The sequence below is a fragment of the Arabidopsis thaliana genome, chromosome 4 (genome assembly GCF_000001735.4).
Source record: "Arabidopsis thaliana chromosome 4, partial sequence".
Taxonomy (NCBI): Eukaryota; Viridiplantae; Streptophyta; class Magnoliopsida; order Brassicales; family Brassicaceae; genus Arabidopsis; species Arabidopsis thaliana.
The window spans coordinates 8,329,504-8,347,804 of NC_003075.7; the positions used below are offsets into that span (position 1 = coordinate 8,329,504).

The following is an 18,301-nucleotide window of genomic DNA, read 5'->3' on the forward strand; positions in this document are numbered from 1 at the left end:
AGACAAGCAAGTAAGAGATCGACTTTCTTCACTGAACACAAGCGGAGAAAGAAGACATGAGACGGGACTTCAAATTTGGTTTGCAACAAGAAATTTATACTAGTTTCTTTGATCTAAAATGTATTTAGCCTTTTTCAAACTCACGTTGCACTTGTTGTACAAAAGACATTTTTCTTTTGAATCTAATTTAACATTACATTAAAAAAAAAAAAACATTAAGTTTTTTTCTTTCGAGATGAAAGTGTTTGAAGATGCAAAATACAATCAAATTAGTAGACTATTAAAGTAAATTTGATTCTAAGAAGTACATCAGTAAATAGGGAATATGTATTTGTAATTCATATCAATTTTACATTTTGTTGTTGTGATTTTACTTTATTGTTCTTTATTAAATTTTATGAAGAGGAAATATTTATATGTTGTTTTGGTGAATATATAACTTGTTTACCAAAACTTAATTTGGAGCCATTCTAAACTGACAAATAAAACGAGTTAAATTGAAAACAATTGATCGTAATGTCATGCCACTTATATAATTTTAGCATATAGAAAAAAAATATTAACAAGTTTAGAATAGTTAACCCAAAACACTATCTTTATCAGCACGCAAGGTCTTTAGCTTCTCAGTTTCCAATTCAATCTTTAACTTCTCCACCATCTCTAGAAGCTCTTCTTCTCTGCTCTTCTCTTCCTTGTCCCCACTCAATGCTTCGATTATAATCGACACTCTTGCTCTTTGATGCTCTAAACTTTTCTTCAACACTTTCAGTTTCTCTAACACCAAATCTTTATCAAACCCAACAACCTCACCTTCTTGGTTCTTAGCTTCCTCGTTCGACAAACCTAAACCGAGTTCATACCCCGTTATTGTGACGTTATCGTCTTCCTTTTTGTCTTTTGATTGATCTTCTTCACGTGGACTGGACTCAGAAGAGTCTGATTCAGTAGCTGGGAACACTGGACTAAGTTGGAGATCGTCTTCACGGAAATTCCACCCACTGATTCTTCTATTCTTCACTATCTCTTCGTCTTCTTCTTCTTCTTCTTCATCATCATCTCCAACACTCTTGATCAAAATCTGACTCTCCATAAACATCTGCTCTGCGTTTGACAAGCTATGCAACACGTTCTTGACCACAAAGTCGAGTCCTTTACAGTTCTTGAAAAAAGGATGCTTCAACAACTTCTCTGCCGATGGTCTTTTAGTAGGATCTTGCTCTAGACACAAACCAACCATTTCTCTAAAAGCTTTTGAGAACTTCTTGTTACCCTTTTTGCTGCTTCCGCTCGTATTGATCTCGTAATCAGAAAAATGAAACCTTTTGGTGATCTTCATGAGCAGACTCTTCAACGGCGGTAAGTGAGATAACGGAGGTCTTCCATGTGCTAACTCCAACGCTGTTATCCCGAAAGACCAAATGTCTGCTTTGAAACCATACCCTGTGTGGGAATGAACCACTTCCGGAGCCATCCAATACGGTGTTCCCGCTATATCAGTTAACCTTAAAGAAGAAGATGTTGTTCCAGAGGAAGATGTCACGGGTTCATAGATGGATGCAGATACTCCGAAATCAGCGAGCTTCACGGATCCATCAGAATCTACCAGAATGTTACCTGCCTTGATGTCACGGTGCAAATGACCCTGATCGTGAAGATACGAGATTGCATTCAGAGTTTCCTTGAGGAAGACGGAAATGCAGTTTTCTGGTAACCCACTTGGAAAAGACGAAGAGACGATCGAATGAAGAGAGCCACAAGACATGAATGGCATAACCACCCAGAGACATCGATCAACGGTGAATGAACAATAAGCATTGAGAATATTCGGATGAGAAAGCAGAGACATCGTCTTGGTTTCACGGCGAAGACTGTCAAAGTCAGCCCGCGACTGATCAAGATCGATGGCTTTGATAGCAACTACCATTGAGTTCATCGGAATGCATATGGCCTTGTAGACCGAAGCACTAACACCAACGCCTATCTTGCAGATGATCTCGTAGGCTTCAGCATCAAGAGGGAACTCGAGCTTGTTCCGAGCCATAAATAGAAAGAAGATGAGTACACTCTTGCTTATTGAATTGTTATGTTTTTAGTGGAATTGTGGTCTTTTAGAGGCTAATAGTACCATGAGGCTATTCATATAGGGATGAAAAAAGAAAGAGTTGGTTTAGCATGTGAACTTGAAAAAAAAGAGAGCCTTTAATGTAAAAGCAAAACCCTTATCTCTTACTTAAAAATATGTTGATGAAACAATAAGATGAAGCATGTGAAAGAGCTAACTAACTAACCTTAGTTAATGAGATTTTACCTTTGGTCTTTCCAGGGACCCAAAGGGCAAACACTATCATTTCAACTTCAAACCGGTAAAGGTACAAAAATTAAATGGAGCTATGAAAATTTATTTTCATCATTTCACAGAAATTTAAAGTTCTAGATTTAGATATCTAGACTCGTTTTACAACTTTTTTTTCATGGCATTTCTGAAGAACTTGCATTTGCCTTTGACCACATGAGAAGGAAACAAAGACTAGAGAAAAGACGTCAGCCTTCTTGACATTTGGTAAAATGAATGATCAAGTATTCAAACATCAATATGCTAAGATAAAATCACAATGGAACAGAACTTGTTTTATAAGTCTTCAGGGATGTCCTTGAAACATATACTATAAAGTGGGCAAAAGACTTATGAAACCTACTTAAACATCAGCACTTCACTGTTTACTTTGTCTCACACGTAAAGCAAATGCAAGTAAATCAATGCAGTCAAAACTCTAAGCAACACAGCCAATCCCACAGCATTAAGGTCTACTTCATAAGAAACTTGTACCTGTCAGTATGTGTTTCTTATTCCATGAACTGAAGCTATACCAATAATCAGTGTGCACCATATCAGTTGGACACTTTGTCAATTCAACACATACACGCTTTAGCCTGAACTTTTCTTTGATCTGAAATATACTCACGAACTCTCTGAGTTTTACTTCGCATGGGCTCAATCATATTTTCTGTCTTGTGAATTATCTCTTTTGACAGATGACCCTCCAGAAAACTGAACAATGCTCCTAATGTCATCTTTCTTAGATCTGTATCAAGTTCATTGTTCATATCTTCTTCAACATGACAGCTTAAACCCTGCTCTCCTGAATCAGTAACCTCATCATTTTCAAAGCTCTTCAACGGCTTCTGATCCGCTTTCTTGTTCTTCCCTTTGTTCTTTCTGGCTCGATTTAGAACCATGTCCAATTCCAAATAAGAATCTCCAACAATATCAATCTTCTTGCTTCTTGTAGCCCTAGTAATCCTCTTCTCCTTTAAAGTCTCTACCTTCTCTACATTAACCACTCCCAAACAAGCTTTTCCTACACTTTCTTCAATCTTCTTGCTCCTCGTAGCCTTACTGCTCACTCTCTTCTTCAATCCCCTCCCTAAATTTTCCTCCACCATTGCACAATCCTCCATTTCAACCTTAATTAAGTTTACAGATGAACTCTGAATACTTTCAACATTCCTAAAGCTTCCATTTTTCTCCACCAGATCCTCTTGTAATCCATCAGTAATCCCTAATTTCTCCGAATCCTCGATTTTCCTAACTTTCCTAACCCTAGAACTCGGCTTGTTCTCAAATTTCACATCCAAACCCTTTTCTTCCTCAGTGATATCCCCCAAATTGATACTTTCTAAAACCCTAATTCGCTTCCTCGCATTAGCCTGACGCCTATTGTTCCTCGTAAGCTTCTTCTCCTGAAAATCATCAATCACAAAATTCACCAAAATAGATGTATACTCACCTAGTTTGATAACATCGCCATCTCCGAGATTTACCGACGTCTCTGGATCAAGAGCATTCGAATTCAATAAAGTACCGTTGGAAGATCCAAGATCTTGTATTACCCAATTCCCAGAATCCGATTCGATCCGAAGATGCTTAGTGGAGATTCCAGCGTCTTTAATTGCGATTTCATTACCACGAACGATTCGACCAACACGAATCGTAGATCCAGGCTTGTAATCTAGAGCATCGCCTTCTCTTGGACCCTTGACGAATACTAATCTCAACGATGGCGTAACCATTGTTACCGTTTCTCTCCCAAATGCGAATTTTGAAATTTTGATTTGTCTGACGCTCCAATTATTAATGGGCCTTAAATGGGCTTTTATCGTTTCGACGATAAAACAATTTCAAGGCTAAAAGCTACTATTGGCTAAACAACTGGCATTATTGATTACCCAAACTTCCAGCAACACACGTGAATCTCTCAGCAAACTTATCTCTCCCTTATCCACTTTTTTTCCAACCTTTTTCCCCTCACGCTCCTTTACCCTCGCGTGTATCTCACCTCATCATTTGGATATCCACTGTTAAAATTCCCTTTTATATTCGAAATCAACCAAATTTAACCTTACTCCTATAAATTAATTAGGCTCTTATCTACAATTGTTGCAAATCAACAAAACGTGCTTCTAATGCTAACACAATAATTGATTTTTGAGTATATTCCTCTACGTAGTGAACACGACGCGCTAAGATCTGACGCGTGGGATATAACTTGTCGGTCAACGAAAGCGCCACGTCATCGCCACTATGCTTGTCCTTATCATTTCCTTTCACCCGCCAACGTCGTTTCAAGCACAGCAAATAATATCAGAACACATTTTTTTCTTTTTATGATTTAATCAATTAAATCACCAAACTCAATTAAATAAAAAGAAAAAAATTATTATTATCCCTTCTTCTTCTTCTTCGTCTTCGTCTTTGATTCTCCTGATTCATGTCGCTTAAATTTTTAGCGATCTTCGAATCCCATTTTCCTTCGGGAATCTGACATTTTTTCTCGGGAAATTTTTTTATCCAAATCGGAGTAAAGTATCGAATCTAGAGAATCCGCTATGGATGAGACCTATTTTGATCTATTGAATTTCTTTAAGAATCCCTCTTTTACAGAGACATTTGTCGACATCTTACTATGCGCAGTTCCGATTTGGCTCGCCGTTATGATCGGGTTATTAATCGGATGGTCTTGGCGTCCAAGATGGACCGGTTTGATCTATTTAGGGTTTCGTTCTAAGCTTCGGTTTTTATGGACCGCACCGCCTGGGTTTGGTGCTCGTCGGCTTTGGCTTGCTTTCACCGCTCTCTCTGCTTTCTCCGTTTGCCGAACCATCTGGTCAAGGAATGACACCAGAGCTAATAAATCGGCGACCGGTTCAGCTTCGTCGCAGACGCCTGTTGAGGATAATGATGAATCAGGATTGGCCTCAAGGTTAGTGTAATGCTTAATTATTGGAAGATGTAGAAGTTTTAGTTCTCTGTTTTAAAACGTAACGTTTACTTTTAATTTAGCTAGATAAGGTATATAGTGTTTGCATTATCTTTTAGTTTCGCAATAGCATTGGCAAAAGAATGGTTTTTTTTTTTTTTGCATTAGTTGATTTATGGATTGGTTATATTTGCAGAGGTAGCGATAACGGGACGGTGACAGAGGATATTGTGACAGAGAATGATTTAGAGCATCTGCTTCAGCTGCTTGAAGTTGGAAATGCAGCTTTGGAATGGCAATCTATGATGGATAAGACTACTCCAAATATGAGCTACCAGGCTTGGCGTCATGAGCCTGAGGTAATCTAAGTTTTATACTCTTGCTTTGTATCCGTTTCCTTATGCTACGCCTGAATGATGTAGCTCAAGGAACAAGCTAAGTCATTGAGTAGTAGGCGGAATAGTCGAAAAAATGAATTCTTTAGAGTAATTTGAATGACATCTGAATCAGACCACTGCTTTTAGGTTTATTGGTAATGACGAGGGAGATATGTTTCTAAGGATAGCTATAGACGATCAATTTTTAGGTGTCTAGTAGTATACATTGTGTTTCTTTGTTTAGCTTTGGTTCTTTTTGGGCACGATGTGATGCGTTGTTGCATTTACCCCTTTGTGTGGCATTTTTGTGACATTTTACTTGAAACTGTGTTCTTGCTATAATGAAATGGGGAATTCTTAAATACTAGATGATAGAAACATTTGATCAAATTGTGTTTGTAGCCTGATAGGTCGTATTGTTTATCAGACAGGTCCTGTTATTTATCGCAGCCGGACTGTGTTTGAGGATGCAACTCCAGATATTGTTAGGGATTTCTTCTGGGATGATGAGTTTCGACCTAAATGGGATTTCATGCTTGCCAACTTCAAAACGTTGGAGGAGGACACTCAGACAGGAACAATGATTGTTCAGTGGAGAAAAAAGGTTTCTGGACTTTTGATACTTTGGTCATCTTAATAAACAATTCCCACATTAAAAACTGTTGTCATTACTAATTTCTTTTGCTTGCAGTTTCCTTTTTTCTGTAGTGACCGAGAGTATATCATTGGCCGGAGAATATGGGAGTCTGGGAAGAAGTATTATTGTGTCACAAAGGTAATGTCATGCTACAAGAACTTGTTTTTGCCTTCCACAGAACAAGTGTGTAGCATTCCACATGTCTGGAGAATTCTAAATGTTTACGCCAGAATTCTGTAGGGGACAAAACACCAAAGTTTAGGTTTGACAATTCTGAATGTCTGGAGATAATTCATGGGACCATTGTCTCTTAGTTTCTAGTTCTATTAAGTTTCATTGCATCATTACTTTATCAGTGAAAAAAATTGATCAAATAGTATCCAACATCTGTTTATCCTAAACATCCTATTAAGTTTTTATGCTGAAACAAAGCTCAAAGCTCAGAGCTAAGGCGCTTATCTTCTTTGATATTGCATGGAGTATGCTTCTACTTCTCTAGGAGATGCGTTTTATGGAAATATCAAAGAAGATAAGCGCCTTAGTTCTGAAGATAAGCGCCTTATTCACAAAATGCATAAGGTTGTATTCTTTGTTAGGTTTATCCAGCTCTAAACAAAGCTCAAAGCTCAGAACCATACTTAACACCTGTTCAATATTGTAGGGAGTTCCTTATCCAGCTCTACCAAAGCGTGATAAGCCAAGGCGTGTTGAGCTTTATTTCTCAAGTTGGGTTATCAGAGCGGGTAAGCCTTTTGATATACAAGTCTTTTTTTCTTTAAGACGGGCATAGATTTTGATTTTAAAGCAAATTCAAAACAAATGCAGTTGAATCCCGAAAAGGAGATGGACAGCAAACGGCTTGTGAAGTTTCCCTTGTCCACTACGAAGACATGGGCATCCCAAAAGACGTAGCAAAGTTAGGTGTCCGTCATGGCATGTGGGGAGCTGTCAAGAAGCTAAACTCTGGTTTACGAGCGTACCAATCCGCCAGAAAATCAGACTCATCTCTATCTCGGATCGCCCAAATGGCAAGAATCACTACAAAACTGAACATGGATTCTGCAGAATCATCTTCAAGAGATGAAGACAGAAGCAGAGCAATGGAATATGCGAGACAACGGGACCATTTGAGAATGGACTGGAAATGGGTTGTTGTAGGAGGTGTCGCATTGGCTTGTGGCCTTCACTCTGGGATCATTGGCAAGGCTTTACTGGCTGGAGCTGGCCAGAGACTGGCTCGTAGGTGAGAAACCTTGTCGTATTCTTATTATATCTTCCCTTGACAGAAAAGAGAAACATATGCATATAATTAAGGGAAATGTATTATTTTTGCAACTCCTCTGAGAAGGGCATGTGGTTTTGGTGGTGAACCATGTAGAGTAGTAGCTTTAAACTATGGAGTCATAAGTTATTTGAGTTCTATCTTGTACCACAGGATAGTGAGATATGTATTTTATAAACTATATGAATCTACATAGCTTCTAAAAGCTTAAATTCTTTGCATGTGATGCACTTCGTATCTCTCATTGATTGCTCAACCAAGAACAAGATGTCAAAACTTATCTACTGCATCAATTCACTGCAGTGTGCACACAAGCCGTTCTTTATTACCACTTATGGTTGTACATCAAGTTCCTCATTCTGCAGTTCTACAAAGGTTGTTTCTGGTGTTGTAGAGGATGCAGAATTATCGCCAAAATCTGTGTCTGATTCATCTGAACCAAATTCAACATCTGTTTCAGATAGTGAACCGTTGGCCTGAATCCCACCTTCTTCATCATCTTCTCCCTCGTCTTCGTATGTATCTAAATACACGTCATCTTCCTCTCCCTGCAACAGCCAAAAGAGAACAAGGAATATGAAAGACATCAAACACAACATTCATGATAGTGACAATTCAAGGAAATAAAGAGAGACGTATAAGGCAAAAACATCATACATCTGTTTCTTCTGTTTCCTCGTCAGAAGAATAAGCCATGTCAAGCTTGTCGTATAATGTTTCATCTCCCTTGTCTTTTACAAGTTCCACTTGTTCCTGAAAGAATGAATTCAGGGACTCGGGTTAGCAAACATTGCAGAACAAGAAAATGCGTTCTTTGTTTGATTAGTGAATGCTACAGATAGATGGAACCATACAATTTCAGCTCTCAGCTGCTCTGATCTCGTCTGTATCGCCTCAATGTGTTTAATAAGAGCCTGTTGAATGCAAAGTATCCAAATAAGAAAGCAAAATCAGTGTTAGCCGGTGAGGTTTAAACTTGATTAGACGCAGGTGTTGGTCATAACAAGTAGAAATCAATGGTAAGTTTGCAGATTTTGAGATCAACACACGTTGTTGCATATATTTTTATCACGAACCTCGCGTTTTTGAAGCTCAAGAGAACGAGCCAAAGCTTTCCTCTTTGTCAAGAGGTTTTTAGGCCTCAGTGTGGTAGGACGTTTATAATCTTTTCCTCTATACACGATTACGGCATAGCCTTTGGAAATTTTGTCAACAGAAACCAGGATACCTCCACTCTCGGCTTCAAGGGCCATTGCCACTTTCTGTGCACCCTCTAAAGTTTTAGCCTTTACAAGAATCTTGATCAGCTCCCGATATTTCCAGTGCAAGTGCATGTTCTCTACAGTCCCATCAAACACCCCTCTTCGACCTGGAGCAATCAATTCAAGTTTCTCAGACAAGTCAATATCCCAGAGAACACAGGTCAAACATACTTAACTACATCAGCCCACATATTGATAATAAAATGGTTTACCAAGAAGTAAGAAAGCTTTCATCTTCAATCCGAGCTTTTGGAACATAAATCTCTCTTCTTCTGTTATGCCCTCAAGGTCTGTTCTCTGCTCTGCTGGCTTCAGAGATTCCTCCACCTTAGCTAAAGCCCGTTCAGCTTTCAGCAGCTTTTTCTCAGCCTAGAAAAGTTTATTGAAAAGTACTAATCCGTTTAATTCCAGGAGCAATCTCTTAACTCAATATGTGAAATATAATTTGACAGGTAGGAAGTATAGGGTCAAGTCAGGAACTCACGAAAGCAAGTTTCCTTTCCAACTTCCTGACAAGTTTTGCAGATCTCACTTTCTCAACCTCTTGTTTCATTTCCTCCACATGATCATCGTTATCCAGATTTTTTCCCCATTTACCAGTTGCATCAAGAGTTTCTCCAAGAGTACCGGCAGAAACAAGGTTTTGATTAGCTTTAGTACTTGGTAAAACCAGAGCTGATGGACGTGCCTGTTCCTCTTTGTCTTGCAAAGTCCTTGCAAGTTGTTGATTAGCCTTTATACTTGGGACAACCAGAGCCGATGATGCTCTTAGACGTGCTTGTTCCTCTTCGTCTTGCAAAGTCCTTACAAGCATCTCCTTCTCCATCAATGCTTCACCTACTTCTAGTGACAAAAAACTCTTTCCTCTGTAGAAAACCAAAAAATCTTTGTTCCTCGAAAGCAGCATACCTCCCGTCAATCTCTGCAGTCACTTACCAAGATCATGACATCAAACATTCAGCATCAAATATAGACACCTTATCATTTATTCTAATGATATCTACATTTATATAAAAACAATTAAATGTTACTCGGCTGTGAAACCTTATTACCTTGATGTCTTCAGCCATTCTCTCACTGGTCGTCAGTTGTACACCACGTTTAAGGGCAACCTTGGCAATCAAACTCTTTTGCCATAACTTAACCATGGCTGTTGCCAACCCTTGCAGCTGTCTACTTCGACCTGTACATCAAAAGAAAATCTCGCTATTCAAAAACCTTATTGGGCTCTACAAAAAGTCGTAAAGGAAATCCAATACCTAAAGCAAAGTGGGGAGGAAGAACTGTAGCAATTCTTCTTAAAGAGGTTGCCTCCTTTGTTCCCAGAGTTGATCTCACTCCATAAGGAAGTGCCCTAAAAGGAGGTTCGTAACCAGGAACAATCCCTGGAAGCAAATCAGCATCAACAGGTAACGGATAACCTCCCTGCCAGTCCGTGTACCGAGGACCAAGACCCTCTAACAGTTCATTTATTTCATCTTCATATTCTACTTCTTGTGGAGATGTCCTGTCTTTATTTCCCACAACAGTTGGCTCCTTCTCTAGCTGAGGAAGATTCACTAGTTGAACACTTTGATCCACTGTACTTGTAGGTAAAGAAGATGGCAATCTCTCTGCTCTTCTGTATACTTGCTTGTTCATGTTCCCTGATCCATCCCTGTTGCTGCCACCTTTGTAATTGTACAAGGCGATGGAAGTCCCTGACCTCCAAATCACCAAACCACCAGTTTTTCTCTGTCACAGTGAAGATATAATTAGTATTACACTTGACACACTAGAAACAAAGAACTTTCAATTCTTTGACTTATATCATTTCAAAGCTCCAAAGATTAAGCCTTTGTAAATAAAAACACTGATTGGGGGATCATAAGAAGTAAAACCTCTAATATCTCATGCATCCTTCTCATGTTGAGTGCACTTGATCCTTCAATCTTAAGTCTCACAATCTCTGACCCCTTCCACTTCTCCTGGATTGCATCAACCACAGCCTGAGTAACACCTGCACCCGTAACTCTCATCTTACTCTTTGTTCGAAACATCACATTCCTCAACCGATTCAATTCAAATTCCGAAAGAGTCATCTCCGCCAGCGAGTATCTACTCTCCTTCTTAGCTGTCCACTCTCCATTTACCAACTCCTTCTTCTCCATAGAACTCACCTTTTCCCAAGGAAACTTAACTTCATCATTCCCTCCATATACACCAAATGGTGATTCCTCCGAGAATCCACCTCTTCTTTCTTCCACATAGAACCTTTCCTCCACCGAACTCTTCTCAATTCTTCTCTCTTGTTCAACTTCCTTATCCTGAAACTGATCTTCATCCACAAATCCATACTTTTTTAACTTCTCTACAATCTTCTCCATTGTACTACTACTCCCACTACCACCACCAACATCACCACTTCGACTACTGTTCTCACCACTTATAACCCCTAAATCCGAAAATCTCTCGTCTTTTCGACGATTCAACACTACCTTTGAAGGTCTAAACTGATTCTGCTTCTGTGTTCTATTCCAATTCTCATTCCTACTGCTACTACTACTGCTACTACCTTCACACGATAATCGTTTAACATTTTTCATAAAAGAGAAACCGAATCTATAGGACCTGAGTGAAATTGATGAACTTGTACCATGGAACTTGCAGAAAGAACTTCCCAGAGAATCGACAAACTTCGCCGAAGTAGTCGTCGTCGTCGTCATTGGGCAAAAATGGTGACTTGAATTAATCGCCATTTCCGACAGAAAATACTCTCAATTGGGTACTCTCAACAAAAAAATTTGACCTTTGATTCCTTCAGCTACGCAAACGAAGCTCCTGACTCTGTTATCCATGGCGGGGGAAAGAATAAGATGTTCGAGATGATTAGAGGGTTGTTTGGATACGTGGTTTATCGTAACTAGGACCACCACAAAGAGCGTATTATAGAGAAACATAACTTATTATCGCTAAAATGCACTTATAGTGCGCATCTTGTCAGAAATAAAACGATTTCAATAACACACGCCTTGTGACGGGATCCAAATTTTGTCAGTCAAAAGCAGTTACTTATGCAGAGAAGGGAAGAGAGAGTAGAAAATAGATATCTTTTGCGTGAGCCTCTCTTTGCCCGTACGATTCTTCGGGCTCTATGAGATATCGAATTTTCTTCTCAAGGTTAGATTTTTCGCTTTCTACTAAAATTTTGCAAAAATTCTCATTTTGTTTTGTTGTTGAAGATTTCGTTACAAGTTCCTTTTTTTTTTACTTCTCGGTGTAAAATTAGAACTTGCAGGGACCTCGATAATTAACTGATGTCTAATTTTATCGTGGAACGGTTGAGAATTTTGGTGATTAAGGGTTTCGATTTTGATTTTGGGTTTATCATGTTTTTGAAAAAGTAGAGGGAAAAAAATTAAGACTTTTGATTTTTACGATGTTGGGTTTCACTGTAAATGAGGTTCTAATGGCGGAGTAATAACATAAGTGTGTGTTTCATTTACTGGTTTAGTGATTTTTCAAATGGTCGTTTGTCTAATCAAAAAGATATTTCTTTTAAGTTTTTGGAGATCAGACAGTTACATATGTTTATGTTGCTAGTTCTTGTCTGAGACAGTTACATATGTTTATGTAGCTAGTTCTTGTCTGAATCGTGGATCAATGCCCATATCTCTGGAAGCTTAATGTGATTTTCTTTGAGAAGTGCAACATATATCTTCTTGTATCTTGTTGAGATCACTTCAGGTTGTGTGATTTTCTCAGAAATTATTGACCTCTAGTCTTGTTACTGCAGTTTCAGTACCTTTTTTGTTTGTTTGATGTAAAATTAGCAGTTTCAGTTTTGAGTACTTTGCTCTTAATTTTGTCTCTTGGTTGATTCCTTTTCTCTGATGTAGAATTGAGTGGGCTGATCAGTAACTAAGTTCTTCTTATGCAGGTACCATATAAGGTTCAATGCTATATAACTTCAATCTATTTAGCCGTCAAAACATTTTATATCTGCTTCGTTGCTTTAAACGTTATGTTTTCTCTATGACCTATGACCTGCGTTTATACTGCTTTATAATCTTTATTAAGGCTTGATGGTTATCATTTCTGGTTGCGGATTTTATGATTCATCCTTCAACTTAGAATCTCCTGTGTTTTTTTCAGGTAACAGATAAACACGAATGTTTTCAGAAGTAGAAATGGCTCGAGACGTGGCTATATGTGCCAAACACTTGAATGGCCAATCGCCGCACCAACCGATTCTATGCAGACTACTCCAAGATCTAATACACGAGAAAGCGTGCAGGGAACACGGATTCTATCTCGGCATCACCGCTCTAAAAAGCATCGGTAACAACAAGAACAACAACATCGACAACGAAAACAATCATCAAGCAAAAATCCTCACATTCCCGGTGTCCTTCACATGCCGCACATTCTTGCCTGCAAGAGGAGATATCTTGCAAGGGACTGTAAAAAAAGTGTTGTGGAACGGAGCTTTTATCAGGTCAGGACCACTCAGATACGCATACCTCTCACTCTTGAAAATGCCACATTATCATTATGTCCACTCACCATTGTCGGAGGACGAGAAACCGCATTTTCAGAAAGACGACCTCTCAAAGATTGCTGTTGGAGTTGTTGTGCGGTTTCAGGTGTTGGCTGTGCGGTTTAAAGAGAGACCACACAAGAGAAGAAACGACTATTATGTTCTTGCAACTTTGGAAGGCAATGGTTCATTTGGTCCCATCTCTCTTACAGGGTCAGATGAGCCATACATGTAACCCAAACAAGGCACCAAAAGTTAAAAGTCTTTAGATACTTTTTTGCTTTTAGGTTAACCTCAGATTCGTTGGGGTTGTTTCGTGTTAAACTGGATCGACAAGAAATATTTGTAAACAAAGTTGACAGAACCAATTACATTCTATTAATTTCAATTGGTCAATACCGACAGAGTTACATATTGATATAATACTAATACATACAAAAGCATATAAGAAAATTAGTTGCTGAGCTATCTTCAAACTGCATCAATGGTGTGGTAACTCATTGAAAAGGATCATCTTTCATCTAAACCTCTGTGAATCAGACCACAGATTTGGATTTTTCATCACCATCGAGACATCTTCCATCTTCGAATTCATCAAAAGACGAGTCTCAGCAGGCTCTGGATACTCTTGAGTGCTCTAGTAATCGCCATCGATCAAACCCTCGAAATCTATGAGTTGATCAAAATCTAGGAATTGATCAAGATCTATCTCTTGATCTTCCAAGTTTCCTGTAGGTTTGTCGTTACTCTCAAAAATCGCCAAGATCTGATCATCGAATACAACCATCTCCGTTTCTTCTTTGAGACGATCATCATCAGGAACGCCAAAAGTTGCAGAACTTAACTGAAGATTTAGGGTTTCGTGTGAAACAAGATTCTTAATCTTGATGTCGTTGTTAATCTTGACGTCCTCTTGATGATCTCTTCGATAATTATTCACAGATTCCAATTCCTTCAGATCTCTCAACATCGTAGACATCGACTCAATCGCTTTTCTCAACTCCTCCGAATCCTCCGATTTAGCAAGACTCTCGTCTTCCACCATAACTCTAACCCTAGATTCTCTTTACGAACAAGACCCTGATCCTTGAGGAAAGCGGAAACAACAGAATCAACAGAGGAATGGCCGAAGGAGTAGAAGGAGACGTGAGAGTTGGAAGAACAAGGAGTCGTCAAGATCGCAACCTGTGAATCGGAGGAGAGAAGACATAATAGCTCCGCGGCTTTACTGTAAAGACCGGTACGACGTTTGGAGAAACAAACGGCTCGTGACTCTTTCTTCTGAATCTTCTCAATCGAAATTCTTCTCTTTAGTCCTCCCATTCTGCTTTCTTTGATTTCACAGAGATTTTGAGGGACACTACCTCTCTCTCTTTATAGATAGTGTATGTAACAAGAAACCTAGAAACAATTGTATATATAAAAATGTCGGTGGTTTTATAGGAGGGATCTAGGCCCGTATCAGGCCCATTGCAAGAGGAAATTCAAAATTTTGTCTTCTTTTGGCCCAAATCAATTTAATAAAATCTGAATTAGGGGTTTTGTTTTTTGATTTCATGATATAAACGACAAAAACCAAAAGTACATATATAACCAGAACTCAAGAGTCTTTTATAATAAAGGCAAACCGAAAAAACAGAACCGGTTATCAAGTCTCTCTCTTCCTTTTCTATCCAAATAACATCCACTTGTAATAATCTTATCGACAAACAATCGACCTATAACTACCCACGTGTCATCACGATACGATTATTATCCTCTCTGATCCAACGGACCCAAAACATCTATCTCTCTTTCTCGACCTTTTGTCTCCTCGATCTAAAGATGGCGGATTCGGACAACGATTCAGGAGGACACAAAGACGGTGGAAATGCTTCGACACGTGAGCAAGATAGGTTTCTACCGATCGCTAACGTTAGCAGGATCATGAAGAAAGCACTTCCTGCGAACGCAAAAATCTCTAAGGATGCTAAAGAAACGGTTCAAGAGTGTGTATCGGAATTCATAAGTTTCATCACCGGTGAGGCTTCTGACAAGTGTCAGAGAGAGAAGAGGAAGACAATCAACGGTGACGATCTTCTTTGGGCGATGACTACGCTAGGGTTTGAGGACTACGTGGAGCCTCTCAAGGTTTATCTGCAAAAGTATAGGGAGGTGGAAGGAGAGAAGACTACTACGGCAGGGAGACAAGGCGATAAGGAAGGTGGAGGAGGAGGCGGTGGAGCTGGAAGTGGAAGTGGAGGAGCTCCGATGTACGGTGGTGGCATGGTGACTACGATGGGACATCAATTTTCCCATCATTTTTCTTAATTGTAAAATGATAAAAGCAAATTTTCATTTTTATTAATTAATGATATATATATATATATGTTTAACTTTTAGTATAATGTTTACAGAATTTTTTTTTTAAAACTAGGTTCAACCCACTAACGTAACAAAATAAATATTAAATTTATGATTCGTAAGGTTAGGGTGTTACTTTTTTCAAAAAAAAAGAATAAAAGAAGGTTAGGGTGTTTATTCGTGAAAGATGAAAGTAACAAAAGTAAACTAGGATATCGAAGTTTATGGTTGAATTAGGAGGAAAAATCAAATGAGAGAGACATACATTTTTTTTAGAGTAAAATGTTTCCTAAAAAATTGTAGTGGGAATATAATTATAGCATCAAGCTAAAAAGAGTCATTGAAAAACTTTTTCTACTTTGATGCAGGGAACATGAGATGTAATCAAGGGCATATCTAAAACGTAACCTTTGATCTTTGATCTTTGATCTTTTTTTTTTTTTTTTTTTTTTTTGAAATTCAGGAGGTTCTGGGCCGAAGCCCGTAATTCCTCCAGGCCCGAAACCACAGCATGTAATATTAGTTTTTCTTTTAAAGTGTTGTGATGCGAAAATTTCATATTTGAGTCCAGGTTTTTAAGAGCTTGGGTTTTCCATTAGTCCATGTTATGCCACAAATATTCAAAGATTTTTTCTTACAAGCAATACTCAAATATCAAAACTAAGTTTCTATCAAAAAACTAAACAAAACATCAGCCAGGTAAAATCAGGAAAAAATAAAGAATTATCAACAAATACCATGACTACAATAACCAAACTGCTTTCCATTATTGTTTTTGTCAAGCAAATTGTATTCAACATTGAATTTCAAAACAGAGAAGATCATACGGTGTAGAATTAAAAACAAGATTGAAACGATACATTATAAATAACGACAAAGGCTTGAAAATTTATCAGATAGGAAGTTCCGACGAACCTAAATGAAAGTCTCCATGACAGACTCCATATTGAAGACTAATTTCAAAAGATTAAAGAGAAACTCATGATAATAATAGCTCGTACAGCTAGTGCTTCTTCCATCGAAGTAGAGCTTTCAAGAAATCACTCCAAAAAGGAGTTGTATAGGAAGGATCTCTCCAAAACATTCCAAAGCAATACAATAGGAGAAGCTTTTACCCTTTTTGGGTCGTGAAGGACCATGCTTTGTGCTCTGTTCTCACAACATTGAGAACTTTGTAGTAGAGCGAAGCTGGAAAAGAGTTGTGGCGTTGTGGATGCATGTGGTACTCTTATGCCAAACCTCGTAAACACACGCATGACATGCTTGAAGCAGTGCAATGGAGATGTCATTGCTTGTAGAAGTTGTTGATGACAGGCGGATGGTGCTGGAATCATTCAATAGGTAGGGTTGTAGGCAACAACTTTACCATAATTTTGTTTCAGATTTGAGCTGAAAATGAATAATTTAAGTGCAAGTGGTGAATTCCTAGATTCTCCCTCAATGCCACATTAAAGCAAGTTTGTTCAACATGACATCTCAAAAAAAATCCTATCAATAGTAGGGTTGAGGTTAAAAATAAAGAGTTATAAACTGCGAAAGCATGTTTAGGAATTCTCACCTTATGCCATACCAAAACCAACTAAAGAACTAATGGTTTAGATATTCTGATGTTATGCCAAGCATTTAGGGAGGAGAATAATTCGGAATCATTTCATCAATTATCCAAACTATCATTCATTGTAGGAGTAACTAGAATTCTTCAGTTCATTAATGGGAAATTAATAATAATTTTTAATTTATTGTGTCAAATAACTAACTTTCTGTAAAATATTAAAAAAGAAGGAAAAATGAGAGATTTTCCAAACACTTCAAAAATCACTTTTGATTTAATAAAAAATTTTCTGTCTCTTAAAATAAAAGCTCTATGTTCTCTATAAAAAAGCTTTCTCCGCCGCTGCCTAAGATTACTTGTTTCAGTGGCTTTTTTCAGCATCGGAAGCGAGGTTTCTTTACTTTCTTTCTTTAGTTTTGATTTCTTTTTGTTTTGGTATGATCTGAATCATATTTTCTTCCAATGGTTTAAGATCTAAATTCTCATATCTAGATCAATAAAGTCTAAATCCTTTCATCTACGGGATTTGCTGCTTGTTTTTTACTCCTTCATCTACAGCTTTAGTTCTGGTCGTTCCAACCATGCCAGAGGTAGATCTATTCGATTCTTCAACGCCTTAGATGCATACTTCTCACCATTGAAGATCTCGATCTCCTTCCTTTCTTTATGAGATTTTTTTCCTTTGGGTCTTCGGGTGTTGGTTTGTCTCACCGCCGTTTACGGTAAGAAGAATATTGATTTTATTTTCTTTGAATGGATCTCTAATCTCAGATCTATATTTTGTTTTAATTTGGATTTAGAATTTGTATTAGATTTTTGAGTTCTTAAGTGATAAGTTTGGGAAGTTTTGGATCAGTTTTAATATGTTTTTTTTATTCTGGAATTTTTCCTTTTTGTATATGTATTTGTCTCTAGAAAATCCGTTTTCTCGCCGGCTTAACTTCTGAACTGGTTATTTTTCTTACCCGGCATATGTATTTTACCCCTTATGATATTTTTTATAAATGAAATCTTAATTTTTACTGAAAAAAAAGAAACAGAGAGATTTTCCAAAAAGGAAAGAAAATTTTT

At 38.0% G+C, this 18,301-nt stretch overlaps 7 protein-coding genes, 1 long non-coding RNA gene and 2 other non-coding genes across 21 annotated transcripts; 6 read left to right on the forward strand and 4 right to left on the reverse strand.

The window, feature by feature from the left end:
• Positions 1 to 402: 402 nt before the first annotated feature.
• Positions 403 to 2,361, reverse strand: AT4G14480 (Protein kinase superfamily protein). The gene has a single exon (NM_117528.2). The coding sequence runs from the start codon at positions 2,039 to 2,041 to the stop codon at positions 578 to 580; it is 1,464 nt and encodes a 487-aa protein (NP_193184.1). The 5' UTR covers positions 2,042 to 2,361; the 3' UTR covers positions 403 to 577.
• On the reverse strand, positions 2,300 to 4,076 carry AT4G14490 (SMAD/FHA domain-containing protein). The gene has a single exon (NM_117529.3). It carries the CDS (start codon positions 4,069 to 4,071, stop codon positions 2,911 to 2,913), a length of 1,161 nt encoding a protein of 386 aa, NP_193185.1. The 5' UTR covers positions 4,072 to 4,076; the 3' UTR covers positions 2,300 to 2,910.
• Positions 4,077 to 4,551: 475 nt separating this feature from the next.
• On the forward strand, positions 4,552 to 8,137 carry AT4G14500 (Polyketide cyclase/dehydrase and lipid transport superfamily protein). 2 transcript variants are annotated; one of them, NM_001160761.2, is made up of 7 exons: positions 4,552 to 5,261; positions 5,455 to 5,617; positions 6,063 to 6,262; positions 6,344 to 6,410; positions 6,503 to 6,551; positions 6,934 to 7,015; positions 7,098 to 7,770. In NM_001160761.2, exons 1-6 carry the CDS (start codon positions 4,888 to 4,890, stop codon positions 6,963 to 6,965), a joined length of 885 nt encoding a protein of 294 aa, NP_001154233.1. In that variant the 5' UTR covers positions 4,552 to 4,887; the 3' UTR covers positions 6,966 to 7,015; positions 7,098 to 7,770. The 2 variants fall into 2 exon arrangements, with proteins under 2 accessions (NP_001154233.1, NP_567433.1); NM_117530.3 differs by lacking the exon at positions 6,503 to 6,551 and having other exon boundaries at positions 4,641 to 5,261; positions 6,063 to 6,239; positions 6,327 to 6,410; positions 7,098 to 8,137.
• Positions 6,663 to 6,870, forward strand: MIR852. The gene has a single exon (NR_142332.1). It is a non-coding gene; the product is annotated as a microRNA ath-MIR852 precursor (primary transcript).
• CFM3B (CRM family member 3B) lies at positions 7,198 to 11,671 on the reverse strand. The gene is made up of 9 exons (NM_117531.4): positions 10,697 to 11,671; positions 10,076 to 10,550; positions 9,869 to 9,999; positions 9,301 to 9,738; positions 9,029 to 9,185; positions 8,631 to 8,923; positions 8,409 to 8,468; positions 8,212 to 8,307; positions 7,198 to 8,102 (listed from the first exon to the last, which is right to left on the reverse strand). Exons 1-9 carry the CDS (start codon positions 11,552 to 11,554, stop codon positions 7,887 to 7,889), a joined length of 2,724 nt encoding a protein of 907 aa, NP_193187.3. The 5' UTR covers positions 11,555 to 11,671; the 3' UTR covers positions 7,198 to 7,886.
• A 69-nt stretch (positions 11,672 to 11,740) lies between these two features.
• On the forward strand, positions 11,741 to 13,759 carry AT4G14520 (DNA-directed RNA polymerase II-like protein). Of its 11 annotated transcripts, NM_001203800.2 has the most exons (4): positions 11,741 to 11,975; positions 12,433 to 12,542; positions 12,695 to 12,735; positions 12,951 to 13,755. In NM_001203800.2, the coding sequence occupies exon 4, from the start codon at positions 12,968 to 12,970 to the stop codon at positions 13,568 to 13,570; it is 603 nt and encodes a 200-aa protein (NP_001190729.1). In that variant the 5' UTR covers positions 11,741 to 11,975; positions 12,433 to 12,542; positions 12,695 to 12,735; positions 12,951 to 12,967; the 3' UTR covers positions 13,571 to 13,755. The 11 variants fall into 11 exon arrangements, with proteins under 11 accessions (NP_001190729.1, NP_001328615.1, NP_001328616.1 ...); NM_001340941.1 differs by having other exon boundaries at positions 12,433 to 12,735; NM_001340940.1 differs by having other exon boundaries at positions 12,695 to 13,755.
• Positions 13,736 to 14,696, reverse strand: AT4G14530 (agamous-like MADS-box protein). The gene has a single exon (NM_001340944.1). It carries the CDS (start codon positions 14,378 to 14,380, stop codon positions 13,973 to 13,975), a length of 408 nt encoding a protein of 135 aa, NP_001319938.1. The 5' UTR covers positions 14,381 to 14,696; the 3' UTR covers positions 13,736 to 13,972.
• Positions 14,697 to 14,845: 149 nt separating this feature from the next.
• On the forward strand, positions 14,846 to 15,821 carry NF-YB3 (nuclear factor Y, subunit B3). Its single transcript, NM_117534.3, has one exon. The coding sequence runs from the start codon at positions 15,160 to 15,162 to the stop codon at positions 15,643 to 15,645; it is 486 nt and encodes a 161-aa protein (NP_193190.1). The 5' UTR covers positions 14,846 to 15,159; the 3' UTR covers positions 15,646 to 15,821.
• Positions 15,822 to 16,600: 779 nt separating this feature from the next.
• On the forward strand, positions 16,601 to 16,998 carry AT4G06195. The gene has a single exon (NR_141977.1). It is a non-coding gene; the product is annotated as an other RNA (long non-coding RNA).
• A 508-nt stretch (positions 16,999 to 17,506) lies between these two features.
• Positions 17,507 to 18,261, forward strand: AT4G14548. Its single transcript, NR_144109.1, has one exon. It is a non-coding gene; the product is annotated as an other RNA (non-coding RNA).
• The last annotated feature ends 40 nt before the right edge of the window (positions 18,262 to 18,301 follow it).

Bases quoted from the DNA above. Each gene is read 5' to 3' on its own strand.
- AT4G14480 (NM_117528.2), bottom strand. From the start codon at position 2,041: ATGGCTCGGAACAAGCTCGAGTTCCCTCTTGATGCTGAAGCCTACGAG.
- AT4G14490 (NM_117529.3), bottom strand. From the start codon at position 4,071: ATGGTTACGCCATCGTTGAGATTAGTATTCGTCAAGGGTCCAAGAGAA.
- AT4G14500 (NM_117530.3), top strand. From the start codon at position 4,888: ATGGATGAGACCTATTTTGATCTATTGAATTTCTTTAAGAATCCCTCT. The intron at 5,618-6,062 runs GTAATCTAAGTT...ATTGTTTATCAG, and splicing joins CTTGGCGTCATGAGCCTGAG to ACAGGTCCTGTTATTTATCG. The intron at 6,411-6,933 runs GTAATGTCATGC...TCAATATTGTAG, and splicing joins AGTATTATTGTGTCACAAAG to GGAGTTCCTTATCCAGCTCT.
- CFM3B (NM_117531.4), bottom strand. From the start codon at position 11,554: ATGGCGATTAATTCAAGTCACCATTTTTGCCCAATGACGACGACGACG. The intron at 9,739-9,868 runs GTAATAAGGTTT...AAGTGACTGCAG, and splicing joins GAATGGCTGAAGACATCAAG to AGATTGACGGGAGGTATGCT. The intron at 8,469-8,630 runs GTTCGTGATAAA...TGCATTCAACAG, and splicing joins TTGAGCTTCAAAAACGCGAG to GCTCTTATTAAACACATTGA.
- AT4G14520 (NM_001340938.1), top strand. From the start codon at position 12,968: ATGTTTTCAGAAGTAGAAATGGCTCGAGACGTGGCTATATGTGCCAAA.
- AT4G14530 (NM_001340944.1), bottom strand. From the start codon at position 14,380: ATGGTGGAAGACGAGAGTCTTGCTAAATCGGAGGATTCGGAGGAGTTG.
- NF-YB3 (NM_117534.3), top strand. From the start codon at position 15,160: ATGGCGGATTCGGACAACGATTCAGGAGGACACAAAGACGGTGGAAAT.